Consider the following 14122-nt stretch of genomic DNA (forward strand, 5'->3'; position numbering starts at 1 on the left):
AGTAATAAGGTATTTTCCAGTACTTTGGGTTTTTTTATTTTAATCGGGGAAAGTTTCAATTCACCTTTTGAATATACTTTCGGAAGAACAAGAACAAGTACACAAAATCAGCTGCTATTCAGTCTGGGACTTCTGAATATATTCACGTATTTGGACTCATGAAATGGAAATAACTGATTTTCACCACAGCAATTTTAATAGCATTACTGCTAAGGTCTTGTCCTCAACTCTTGGAAAGACACAGCTCTCTTAGTTGCACATATTCTGTGCAGAACAGTTCCTCAATGCACAACTTGGACTTCACTGCAGATGACGGTTCCTTTCAGTCAACACTCGCTACACCTTAAAGACAGCATGGAAAAAAAAGGTACTATGGAATGTGAAAAATTGGAAATAAGATGAGATGCGTAAGTGCATGATAAGAATACGGACCTGATGATTTACAGGGAAGCCTCCTCCTCTATGTCAGAGCCTGTCAGTTGACAGATAGTAAAAAGGACAGTAGACAGTAATCAGAGGATAGACTGTGAGCTGCAAGTATGATGTAAAGGCAAATAAAAATGCAGGTTTACCACAGAAGGTGCTATATTTGCTCACCTATTTGGTCTGATCTGTTTCTCTCTCTCTCCCTGCCCCCTCTCCTGAACAGCAGACCTCCCCTCCAGCATTTCAACTGCTCATTGTGTACTTCATTTGATTTCCTGCTTCTATAGTGAGATATAAAAATCTATCTAGAAGAACCTTAATCAAAATGCTAACAAGGAATACAGTTGGTACATGTATAATGGCATCAGACAACCACAGGCTAAAAAAGAAACTTGACATATTGAGGGACAAAGAAGCCATACACTGAACAATAAGGCCTAATAACTTTGGATAACAGCATGGACAGATAGAAGAGTTTTACAACTTATGTGTCATAACCATTAATATGGTCTGAAGAAAGAACACTGTTGCAGCCTGTCATAGAGTCCATTGAAGTCCTGGTTTGGCACTGCAGAGATTTTTCCCTGCTGGCACAGAGTCCCTCTATACTGAGGAACAGATGATGAACACTCTCTGACATGCTAAGATAAAATTCCTCATTCATGCTACTACTCCTTACATTATTAATGCTTCAGTCATTGCCACAAAACATTTTATCGACAGCTTGGAAAAACTTCTACGTGCCCTGCATGGACAGTAGGGCTTTTAATCAGAAATGTGAACCCCTACCCCGAAATCCTAGAAATTTTCAGTGAGTTTGGTGGATTGAAATATGGAAATGCATTTCCTGAACAGAAGATTATCATGTTGATGAATAAGCCAAGGTCCATAGCAAGTGCTATCTGCATTTCAAATTTCCCCAGAGAAACAAGAATCAAGTCCTCAATATCAGAAGGGCCATTCTTCTACTCCTCCCAAGTCAGATTTCTCCTCTTACAAAATTATCAAATGAAATAAAGCAAGGGTATTTACTGAATTCATAGAATCATTAAAGCAAAGGTCTGCCTGTAGGTACTACTTTTTAAGGTTGTTTTCACCTAAAAAGTTTAGTTTCTCCTCAATAATTCCCATGGTCTTTGATATAACAAAGAAACAGGACAAATCCTTTTAAGACTCACGCTTCTCTCTTGGTTTGCTCTTTACTGCTTTACTACATGTGGTTCAAGTAATGAACATGATAAACAAATCAGTCCTCAAAAAGGAACAAGTTCTATTGCCCTTAATATCCATGGCTGGAAGTCAAACTGATTACCACTAAACTTGCACCAGCATTGAATGTATCACACACAGTCTGTAAGGACCCCTGTGCTACAGGCTGGCCCTAAATTCCCAAGCTTTTTCTCTCATTCCTCTTTTGCACTGAATTGCCAGAAATGCCTAACAGTGTTCTTTTCCCAATAGTTTTGCCTAATATTTTTCTCCTAAGCTTGTTTTTATCCCAGGAGAGCTTGATAGCAAGCCTAAGCAGGAAATTAGCAACGCTTTTCCTCCACAAAGAGTCTGAGCAGCAGGATTTTCTTCAACTTTCAACTGGAGTGTTTTGCTCATCATGAGACAGCTGTTAACAAGATGGGGACACAACGGTGACCACGAAAACTTCACAGACAAGAACCTGATTACACTGAAAGTCGATAAGAACACAACACATCAAAATACATGTCCTGCACAACTTTGACCAGAGATTCCAACATCCAAGAATGAGTCAAAACCTTTTTATGAAGCCTTACTATCAGATAAGGAAGTAGGATTATAGTATCAAGATGTTGCAACAAAAAAAGGGCAGCAGAAACAAGCTCAAGAAACTGATGGTGCTGTGCAGAAACCTCTTGTGCTGAAAATTTGCAAACATCACAGAACTGCTTTAATCTTTTAAATCTCAGCAATTAATACAGAATCTTGAACACAGAAGCAGCAGATGGAATGAAGGATTTCAACATCTGAAAAGTCAAATATGTAGTAAGGTCAGGAAGTGGAGCCATAAATACAACCATCAAGCTAACCAACTGCAAAAGATACAAGATAGGACATCTAAAGACTACACCCTACCACCCTACTACCCCCATGATCTGGAGTTACTAGTCAGGGGCTAGAGTCATGTCAATTTTCCTTTTAAAAGCTGTAAGTAATAACAACCTGAAGAAGAGTAAAGATATTAATCCCAGATTTGGAAAGTTGTACCTCAACTGCAGCCAATGCAGAAAGAATAAATATCACCAGATACCCCCAATATAGGATTATGAGGATCAATAGGCTCAGCACTGGTACAGCAAGACTTAACCACCTGCATAGAAAACTTTGTGGAAAGTAAAGGCAAGCGGAGGTCAGAGTACTGTGTAATTAAACAGAAAGATACCATATAATCTTCATATGAATCTTATGTTTGTCTTGATTTCAAAAAAAGTAATATCTGTCCCCTTCCTTTTGTAATTTCCTTAGTTGCTAACTCATACCTTATCCCACGGATGGAGGAGCACTGTTGTGTCCAAACCACCATAAGCTGGCAAAGCTTTTGTAATCAGAGCTTGCCATGTTCCAGAAGAGCCAAGGACCGTTCGCTCTCTACGATTCAGTTATACCAGATGGACCTTCTTTACCAAAACCTGAGGAAAGCTTCAGATTTGCTATGAGGACTTGAGTCCTCAGCAAGCATTTATCCTTTTTGTCCATTTCAGAAGCCGAATATTTTGGTAATACACTTTCACCAAAGCAGAATGCTCTATTTGATAGTCAGAGGGGAGGCTGCAGCTTTGCTGTAATAGACAAATTCTGAACCTGAATTCTGTATTTAGCTCTTAGGTGAATACATGTACATCTATCTCACACTCAGTTACCATTAGTGCATTCCACATGTAAATTAATAGTTTTATTGTTCCCTCATATTGCAAAAAAGCAGTTTGTTTGCCTGTTATGCCTTTGCACTGAAGCAGCCAGTCAAATCAATCCAATCTCAAACCAAGAGAGTGCACAAGCACTAGAGTAGGAGAATACAGAAATTCCTCAAATTTACTGGTTTCACATTTGGAAAGGCCAGTCTCTTTTCCTCGTCATTCCTCTCAAATGATAATGGGTGACCCATTAAAAAAATAAGTATTTGGAACTTTATAACATAAAAACTACAAAATGCATATGGTACACCCACAGCTCTGGAAAAGGTTTAAATGTTCTTTGAGTACATTTAGTATCTTTTCTCCTACTACTTTTAGTCATCAAGAGATTTTAAAGAACCTGGGATTTCATTCATTTATCAAAGCTAATCGCAGGTAAGCTGTTTTTCAACCAAACAGAAGCTTACATATCTTTTAATTACATATTAAAGGCTTTTCATCTCAAATCAACTGCAAATATTTTCAAACAAGGTCTTGCAAGATTGATACTGACAATATAGTAGATACTTTGCAATAGCAAGTACATTTAATGTTTCATCTTGTCATTTTTCATCATACTTTTTGAGATAAATCAAGTAGGATAGAATAAACAGGACAAAATGAGACATTTCACAAAATAAAGTACTTTAGGAAGTTAAATGACTAATTTTAAAAATCATTCTCTACAGATTCTTCTGGACAATAATCCTGTACATGTGTGTAGCCCTTTTAACCAGACATCACTTTAGCAACACACAAAGTCAGCCAGAAGCTGCATCCTCAATGAAACATCAGATTCCTCAGTCATCTTAAACAGTTTTTATCCTCAATGACAACCCTGTCTGGCAAAGGCCAATGCAATTGTTCTATTGTTGTAGTGTGCCTTATCTGATCAAATACTGGTATCTACACAGAGATACCCCAGTTATTCATCTAAAGCACCTTTGGAAATGACAGAGTAGACACACGTGATTTCCAGGGTGCAGTTCACCTTATCCTGACACATATGGCTAAAACAAATCAAGAGGCACTTGGGATCAAATCTTAATGGAGATTATTAGTTGTAAAGAGCCTAAGCCTAAGATCTGCCTTAAGAGGAGGGATGGCCACACAGCAGATGAGATGAACTCTGCTTTTCCTGTTTAAGGAAGTTAAGAAAGAAGGGGCCTATGTCATTATTTACTGAACACTTCATACAGACAGGAACTTGAATTTACATGAATGGTACAAGTCTAGGAAAGACAAGACGTAACTTACATTTCCAGGTGAGCAGTTGAGTCTTTATAGTGCCTTTTGCTAGTGTCAGTTAAGATCACAAGGCCCAACATTGCTCCACCCACATTATTTTTCTTCACCCACCTAGTTAATACTTGGGTTGTCTTAAACCTAAAGTAAATTAACAACAGCATGTTATATAAAACCAGTGATATTGTAATATCACTGTTCTTTACATTGAAGTTCGCCACAAGAATCCAGTCAAATGCCGAGTCTCATTACTTTCACAAGTACAACAAACAAACAAACAAAACACAAGCTGTACCTTTCTATCTAAACAATTAGCAACATTCAGACACCCATTACTGCCCACCGAGCAGGAAGGGAGTCACTGGAGAGCTGGAGTCTAGGAGGCATCAGAGAGCAGGACAGGACTTCCAGCAGGACAGGACTCACGATGGTCGCGACCGCTGTGCCAAGAAGAGACCACCAGACAGGGACAGAAAAGGCTCAGTGCCTCCCTGAGCAGAGTCCACAGAGCAGAAAACCAAACCCCATCTCCCAGAATAAATTCCACACCTCTTTTCTGACAGGCAGAAGGGATAACATTCAAGGACAGAAGTCCGACTCCGAATACGACACGTTCTTCCTTTGTACCAAAGGCTTGAATTTTATTCAAATTTCCTTCTAGAACATGCCATTCTAAATATCAGTACACTAAAATCTGCTACGTGATCTACAGCATTACGTAAGTTATACATATTTTTAAAAATAACTACAAGATAACTAATAATTGAAGACTAGGATATTTAAAATGCATAGAAATGTTGAGTGTGTTTGATATCCACGTTTTCCTTCTTAAATTAACATCTGGCACACAGAAAGATGGAAATATGAAATTGTCTTGCATAGAATATGTTTTAAAATTTTATCAGACAGAAGACATTTCAGTACACATGGCTTCTCCAATTTCTCTTTGTATTATATCCAGCGTAGAAACGGTCAAAATCACATCATGCAACCTCTCACTAGCTCTGCCTTATGTTTATTCATACAAAACTGCCAGTAGAAGTATTCCTTTAACGACTGTTACTGAAGGCAGATCACAAATTCATGAAATGAAAAAGGTAGTTTGTGCACTGACTGTCAGACTCCCAACTGAAACCACAATGCTATTTAAATGCCCATTACTATTGCCATATGAACTATAAAAATTATTCAAGAGTATTGTGCCTGAATACCATAAAGTCTTAGAATATCAAACAGAAAGTTCAGAATCAGCAAGCCCGATTCACAGAAAAGCTCATGCCACACGAGTAAGTTTGCCAGCCATCTGACAGGCATTTTCTCTGTTCAAAACCTCCTCTCATTCATAAAACCTCTAAGAAACTACTTTGCAACAAATTATTTTCTTAGTCTATCCTTGTGTCTTGTCAGTTTGAAGATGTATAAAGGCCATCACCCCATAAATTAGATTTCTCCTTCACAAAGGCATGAGTTCTTTGCAGAGCATCAAAGCAACACAACTGATTTACCCAGGTCTGAGGCCTGGCTGCTTTTAAAATTCACAGAGTAAACGTTAACCATAAAGTCATTATTCTGCCACATACACAAAGAATCCTCTTGAAGAGATTATCAGCAAGGTAAAGCAATGTTTCGCTCTACTGGACTGTTTAAAACTGTTTACTTTACAATCATAATAATATCTACTATTTCTCTAGTTCTTGATCTTTTGGTCATATGAAAAAGTGGCAACAAAATCAGGATTTACACTGTCACACAGAAAAGTATGGAAAACTCGGGCATGTGTTAAAACGACATTACAGTCCACACACTAATCTGCATTTCCTCCTCAAGGTCTTCCATTGCAGACAGCTACTTTTTAGTTACAAATCTGCCACCAGCAAAAAGTAAAGCACCTTAAATCATTACCTAAACTCACAGGAATACCTAAACCCCAAACAAACAGCACGGTATCTGCTCAAGAAGATCACAAATGCATTTACACCGTTTAAACTTCTATACATGTTCTTAAACTGAAATCTGCATGTACAAGTGAGAGGCAAAAAAACCCCACACCACAACTAAGTTACTCAGAATTTATTCTTCTGTTTCCTGCACACGTAAACATGACACTTCTATATTTGCATCTCCTTGAGATACTAAACTAATTGATTCAGGCAGCAAGGCCTGCATCAAGACCGAGGCAAAGGGTTCCTGGCTCTATGAACAGTAACTTCAGTAGGAACATTCCTGTAGTCAATGAAAATTAGGTATTTTCTTTTCCTTTTTCTCCCCAAATGGGTTATCAGGACAGAGTTTGTTTTGGGAAATTTTTAGAATTATTTCTAAATAATTTAAGTTCACTGCACGAAGTAAGAACAGGAAAAATGCTGACTAAATAATGTAGCTCTGATTACAAGGTTGTCAAGAAGCTAAGTCTGAAAAAAGATCACAGGACACTGCTGACATAGCTGAAATCAGCACATTTGCTATTCAGAGGCCAACAGTTTCACAAATGTGCACAGGAAAAAAGTAAAGCCACCCAAAGCCCACCTAACCCAAGACACAGATTTCTATTTTATAGTTGCCACCTTCCTAGTGAATATTCTATTTACCAACCTGACTTTCCAGAGATTTTAACAGATATTCCTCCCCTGCCCCCCCCAAAATACGAAACTATCCGAAACTTCAGTTCTTAATGCAATTACACGAGATGTGCTTAGCTAACACAAATGAGACACTCCAGGCGAAAGAACTAAACCTCTTCAAATCTATATTTAAAACCTGAATGACTGTAAGGACTCGTGTAATTACAGTTCCACTGCTCACACATAAATACGCTGCCCTTCTAATTCTGCAAGTACTCATTAAAGATCAGTTGCACAGGCTTAATTAACATTAGTTCTTCAGCAACTGCCCTGCTGCTGTGCTAGAGCAACGCTATGATAACTTGCAGATTTTGTTATTACTTCCACTGTAAGTTCCCTTCTCAGTGTGGGGTTTTTTTAAAGATTCCCAGACAAAAACAGAAAAAAAAAAAAAGGAAATTAACATCTTGAGTTCCTATTAGCAATTTGAGATATAGCAAAGATTTTTCAGTTTGTTGTTACTTAATGTAAATCATAATCAAACAACAAAGAAACAGAATCATCATCAAAACCCCTATACTTTGTAATTCATAATTGTAACAGTCAACTTTTTTTATTATTATTATTAAAAACACTTAGGTTCACTAACCAAATGAAGATGACCTGATTTCAGGACACCTCTAATCTCCATTAGGAAGGACTGCAACAACTTAATGTTAAAGCCTTTTCAGATTTAAAGGGTTTCAGCGTGAGAGATTTTTAAGACGTATTTGAGAGGGATCTTCGACAAACCTTTTTTATTCTTGAATGATTTCCCTAGAAGAAAATGCTCTGACATTGCACACTATGTTCAAAAACACCCCCCTTTCTTTAGGTCAATCATTTTCTTAATGTACATTTGAAAGGCATAGTTACAGATTTAAAAATAAATAAATCCTTAGAAATCTAGAATCAATCAGGAGGGAGTCCAGTCCCAGCAGCAGGGACAGGGATGTTGTACACGTGTAACTTCCCAGCACCCTGCCAAGATTGTCCTCCATGTCACTCATTTCAGCTACAAAAAGTGCAGTTCTACAGTCACAAACTGGAAATTATAAACATTAACACCACCACACAAATATGAAAAATGCTAAATGCAAACTTAAATGTTTGGCAGCTTTCTCTTCTGACTTACTGTATCTTTTTTCCTATTCTTCTGCAATACTTTCCACCCTGCCCTGCCAAGTAAGTTACAAATTTGCTTCTCAGTCCCAAACACCAAGGACAGAAAGCACAGACTAAACATTCCTTTGAAAATTTATTCTAAAACAGCTAGGTAAGTCTGAGCAAAACAAACAGATTTTGTATGCAGAGTTCTTGGTCACATAACTCTTCACATTTGAAATGTGGCTGAGTTTGGCCACAGCAGCCCCAGTGATTTCAACTCAGCCACAACCCCACGGATGAGCTGTGCTATAAACCCAGACCAAACCAGAGGGGTTTGTTGCCACTCCCAGCAGGTTGGGAAGCAGCTGCCCTGCAGCACCTTCCCACTGGAACCCAACACTGAAGGGACAACTTCAGGATGTTCTTATTTCTACATTTCCTCAGAAAGTAATAATCAGACCAAAGTATACGTGTTAGACACTTAGGATAATTTTCTGAATACAGAATACAACCTATTCCAAAGAAGTTAAATAAGTCACTTGCTTATATTACTCATATTTTAAGTGACAAAACGTTTCTTGTTACCTGGGAAACAGATGCGTAGTGACTTACCTCTGGTTACACAGCACCAAAGAGGAGAGCAAAAAAACCACATCATACACCCAGAAAGCCATAAAATGGCACAAGTGGCCCGTTCAGCCTCATCCCCTACATAAGCACGAGGTGCCCCTCAGCTGGCCCCATTCAGACAGACCAGAAGCAAAGCCACAGAAGAAGAAAACCAGCACATACCAGGGAACTCCAGTGACGAGCCAGTCTTACACCAGAGACTACCCACCCAAAGCAAAGCTCTAGCTCACACTAAATGGAAGACTTCTCAGATGAGTCCCTTTGAAGGGAATACATTATAACAACCAGTTCAACTCAGATACTATCCATGGATACTTTTACTTAGAATGGTAATTGGCAACAGTTTCATGTATATTCTTTCATCTACCTCATTCACCCATCATCTGTTCTGCAGCTGGGGTCTCAGGAAGCAAACAGGAATTTAAATACAAAAAAAAATTTAAACTTCAGCAACAGTGACAGATAAGGGCAAAGAAATTATCTCAAAAACGTTCATCTTTTTCCTGATGCATTTTTAAAAACTGGATCAGACCAAAGGGTTTTGTAGAGAGTTCTACAATTGCACACACTGCAAGCTTTTTCTATTATTTGTTGTTTATCAAGATTGTTAACTGCTACTTACAATAGCTGTTATTTCCACATCACTTAAAATTGCTTCTCCTTTCTAATAATTTAGCTGCAGACTGATTCATGTGGTTAACACAGTGCCTACCTCACTCATTGAGAGAAAACGTTCTTTAGTTACAAGAAAAAATGAAACAGCAATGTAAAAGCCTGTTCCATTACACTCTGAAGCTCAAACTCTCATTGTTTAAAGGAGAAAGAATTGTTTCACAAGACTATTTGCATATCAAAAACTACTCTAGGAATTCCTGATTATATACACAGAACATGCCAGCACAGATCAGTTCTTACTACTCAAGGACTGCCCCTCCCCAGGCAAGTTCTTCATTTGATGGGAAGTCACCACACACTGTTGCAGAACTGCAAATGCATTTCCTTGCTAGATCTTTGGCCTGTTCATATCTTAAGAGAGGCCATTATTAACTAATCATGTATCAACAGGCACAACCCCCTCTCCCTTCAGATGCATTTCAGGCAAGGAAACAGACCTTTGTTTCTGTGATTCAGGGCCCAATTAAATCTCAAAGCCAAAAGAGATGAACATGAACTCCACAAGAGACAGGTAAGCAAGAAAGCCATGTGTCTGAAGCTGTCTGTAGTAGCATGTTTGAAAATATTTAAACAGTTCCCCATGAAAACAGAGATTTGGTGACTCAGGAACTCTGATTCACCCATGTCCTCCCAGATCTCTCCACGACCATAAGAAAGTAACCTCTGTGACATTTCTCTACACCATATGCCTCCCAACAGGTTTATTTAACTGCTCCAACAGGTACAGTGATGGGAAGGAGGGAGGCTACACCCTCCTGCTCAGCAAAGCTGCAGCTCTGCTTTGCTACAGGGAACACAGCACAGGAAGGTGCTTTATGTCCACGCTACTCCCTGCAAGAGTGAAGGACTTTGTCACGACCTTGCTCTACATCAGTGTCTCCAACATCCCTCAACAAAACCAGAGCAGTAACCTTCATTCAGAAGGTTTCTGGTGTTTTGGTTGGGCAATTCACAGGAACACTAAAAATGATCGAAATTATAATAGCAAATATTAATGACTAATAATGAGAGATATAAACGTTTTTTCAGAAATACTACAGGACTTTTTCTTCATGATTTTAACCACTTCCTATCAGTTAAAGGCTGGAAGGATGTTTTGCTGGCACCAAGTGATGGCACCACAAGGTTTTCTGCAACTTCTTCAAGGGTAGTAGTATCAGAGACTGAGGGAAAGACCATGAAGTACTAAAGGATCCTGAAGACAAAGTTTCTTTCCTTGAAGGAAAGGAATCAAGAGGGGCAAAAGGAGAATGATACAAAGTGAATTCAAATGAACTTGTATGTCTTAACCTGAATAAACAGCAGCACACTTCTGCTCACAAATTTTAGTCACAATTTCTTGTTTTCTCTAGTGTATTTAATACTTTAGCAAGTATCAGTAACCAAAAAAATGCAATTAGTTCTGTGGTTAAATTAAGTCAATCTACAACTACATTGTCACCAAACAAGATGGACTGATTAAATACAGTTGTGACAGACAAAACACACACACTAGCAAGCATGTCCAACTCAGGGCAAAGTTTTGTGGAGCAGCTGAGCTGCCTGTTGCCCTAGGGGAGGTCTCACTCCTTGCTGCCTTCCTCTAGCCTTGCTTCCGGCAGTGAAGTTTCCTCTCTCTCCCCCCTATAAGCTTTAGCAGGTTTCACACCCCTTGCAGTGCTGACTCAATGCACTAACCTGGCAGAGAACCATCCAGTCTCTTCTGCCAGGACACCCAGCTCATTGAAGGATCCAACAATACATGTCACAGTCACCAAAAAACCCATGGCAGAAACAGCCAGCAAACAGCAGGCAGCAGGGACAGGAGCAAAGGAGGGAAGAACAGGAACTCCAACTTCTGCCAAGCATAAACCATTCAACCCTTCTCCAACTTCCTCCACATCCCAGAACCACGCAATTGGTAAAGCTGATACAAAAAGGAGGCGTGAACATATAGCCAGAGAGCAGAGGAAGGGCAGGAGTATTTCCCTCAACAAGCAGAGCTCATCCAGGCTGTGTCAACCACAGAGCCACAGGCACTCCAAACATGGGCTCAGCATGGGGCAGGAGGGGCACAGCAGTGACACATCATGTCATGGAGCTGTTTGTGTCTCCACCAACGAGCAGGGAGGGTGGTAGGTGTATGGAGGCACAGACCAGCCACACATCCCTTAGAGAGGCTCAACTATGTTGAGTAGATACAATGGTGTAAAATATGAGAGATAATGGATAAAAACATAGGGAAAGATGAAGGGGAAAGCTGCCCGACTTAAGCAGAAGTAACCCTACAGCAATGACAGACAACTGGTCACTAGAGTGGGGAAAAAACAAGAGTCCGTGCCTTGGTGTGACAACAGGAAGTGAGATTATACGAGTTTGTTTGGTACTGGCACCCCAACAGTGGGCACAGCGAGTACGGACCGTGCAGCAGGAGACACGGGGGACTGAAGCACGAACACAGCCCTGGAGGAGCGGAGATGGACCACCAAGAGAGTCCACGCTCCCGAGCCCGAGCTGGCATTGCTGTGGATGATGAGCACCAGCTGCCTGGCACTCCTCACCCATCTCTTCAGAGGGGGTGACCCCAGCAGCGATCACCGCGCACTCTGCCACCTCCACACGAGCCCCAGACCCGCACATTGCCCACCCAGTCTCACGTACCACACACGCTGCCCCCTTCCCTCGCACTTCCCGCGTCCCCCTCCTCCTCAGAGCCCCCCACAACCCGGCAGGACCCACCACAGCCCCGCCTGCCGCTCTCCCCGGAGCCGGCTGCCCATACCTGGCCCCCACGGCCCCCGCCCCAGCAGCCCCTGCCCGCCCCGCGCACACCCGGCCCCGCTTCCTGTCCCTCGGCACGACCCCGGCGCGGCCCCTTCCCGGCGGTACCTGAAACGCGGCGAGTCCTTCAGGCACTCCTCGAAGTCCACGGTCACCTTCATGCTGCCGGGGCGCCGCTGCCTCCGCTGCGGCGGCTGCTGGCGGTGGTGTCGCGGAGAGCCCGGGGCGAGGCGAGGCCGGGCCGGGGCCGGCGGGCGGTGCTGGGGCGGGGGCAGTGCCGAGGCGGGGGCGGGCAGAGACCTCCGAGCACCGCCCCCGCCCCGCCGCGACTGACGGCCCGGGCAGCCAGCGGGGACCGCCCGCCGGGGCGGGGGCGCACGGGCCAATCGCAAGGCGGGAGAGGCGGCCACAACGGGAAGAGTACCCAATCAGCGCGGCCACACAGAGGAGGCAGCCAACCGCCGGTCCCGCAGGGATCGGAGTGCGAAGAGTGACAGCCGGTCCCGCCAATGGGAGCGCGGCCGCCGGCCTCTAGCGCCAATGGGAGGCTGCATGGCCGCGGACGCCCGGAACAGAGGCCTCGGGCCCGGTCGGCGCTGCCGGGGCGGGACGGGCCGTGCTCGGTCTGTGCCTGCGGGATATGTTACATTAAAGCTCCTTATTAAACAGGGGAACCCCTCCCCTGCGGAGCGACACCTGTGCTGGAAGGCCCGGCCCGGCGCCCGTCTGAGCAGGTGATGCCGGGGGGCGAGCAGGGCCCGCGGTGCCGCGGCCGGCGGGGCGGGCACTGCGGCGGGAGCGCGCACGGACCGGCACACACGGACTAACACGGGGGTGCAGACAAGGACACACAGAGGGGCGCACAGGGCCAGTCCCTGCTGAGGGTGTCACCGTGCAGAAGCCCCAGCTCTCGGTGCTCTTTGGCGTGATGCACTTCTACACCGTGGTAATCACTGCGGAGTTGTGTTACCTGGAGGAGACTCGAAAGTGTCTTTGAAGGAGAAACGCAGACCGCAGGTGTTCCTGTCAAAGACTATCAAGTGTTTGTGTGTTCGGGTTTGCCCGATAATACTCTTTGAAGAGCCGTATCACAGGGTGAAAAAGGACCATGTCGGTCCTTTCGCAGTTTGCAGTGAAGGACTGCAGAAACATTGTAGATTTCTGATCCCTTAAGAGAATGCAGAAAAGATCTTTAGCCAGTTTGGCACTGCTTACTGTTCCCAGATGTAAAACTAACAAGCAAAGGAGCTCCAGCCATGCTGCTCATCCCCAAAGGAGGGACAGACAAGTACGACTTACTGTTCAGGTTAGACCTGGCACAGATGAAGCACTCACAGGTCCCGGGCTCCATCCTGCAGGCACAGGGGCGCCGTGCTGGGAAGCTGATGTGCATTGATAATCTTCACACTTGGCTCCTCCAGGAGTTTGAGGAGCTGCCATACCTGCTTCCAGCGAGCCCACTTATCCCCTGCAGCCCTCACACCTTCCATTGCCCCAGCACCTGCACCACGTTTCACCTCTCTTTTTCTCTTTCCTGTTCTCCCCACTCTCTCACCCCTGACATCCTTTTGGTGTCACAAGGAGAAACAGTCAGCATGGAAGGATGGAGGGGAACATAAGACTTCTTTTGTTTCCAAGAGGGTGAATGCCTGCAGTACCCTTACTGTTGCTCCCTCAGTTCAGGTGTCCTTTCACAGAAGCAAAGGGACACTTTGTGGTTCATTCAGTTGTGGTTTAGGGTGTCAGGGTTTTTTC

General features: G+C 43.0%; 1 protein-coding gene across 6 annotated transcripts in view; it reads right to left on the bottom strand.

Annotated features, from left to right (window-relative positions):
- Positions 1-12604, bottom strand: part of ACAP2 (ArfGAP with coiled-coil, ankyrin repeat and PH domains 2) — a 64186-nt gene extending 51582 nt beyond the window's left edge. For 5 of the 6 annotated variants that reach the window (XM_017810749.1, XM_017810745.1, XM_017810750.1 and 2 more), the window contains exon 1: positions 12476-12604. In XM_017810749.1, coding sequence (XP_017666238.1) covers positions 12476-12528 — 53 coding nt within the window. In that variant the 5' untranslated portion in view covers positions 12529-12604. The remainder of the gene's footprint in view (positions 1-12475) is intronic. The other variant, XM_017810747.1, reaches the window with a different exon arrangement.
- Between the last annotated feature and the right edge of the window lie 1518 nt (positions 12605-14122).

The sequence above is a fragment of the Lepidothrix coronata genome, unplaced genomic scaffold (genome assembly GCF_001604755.1).
Source record: "Lepidothrix coronata isolate B3197 unplaced genomic scaffold, Lepidothrix_coronata-1.0 Scaffold29, whole genome shotgun sequence".
NCBI classification, from domain to species: Eukaryota; Metazoa; Chordata; class Aves; order Passeriformes; family Pipridae; genus Lepidothrix; species Lepidothrix coronata.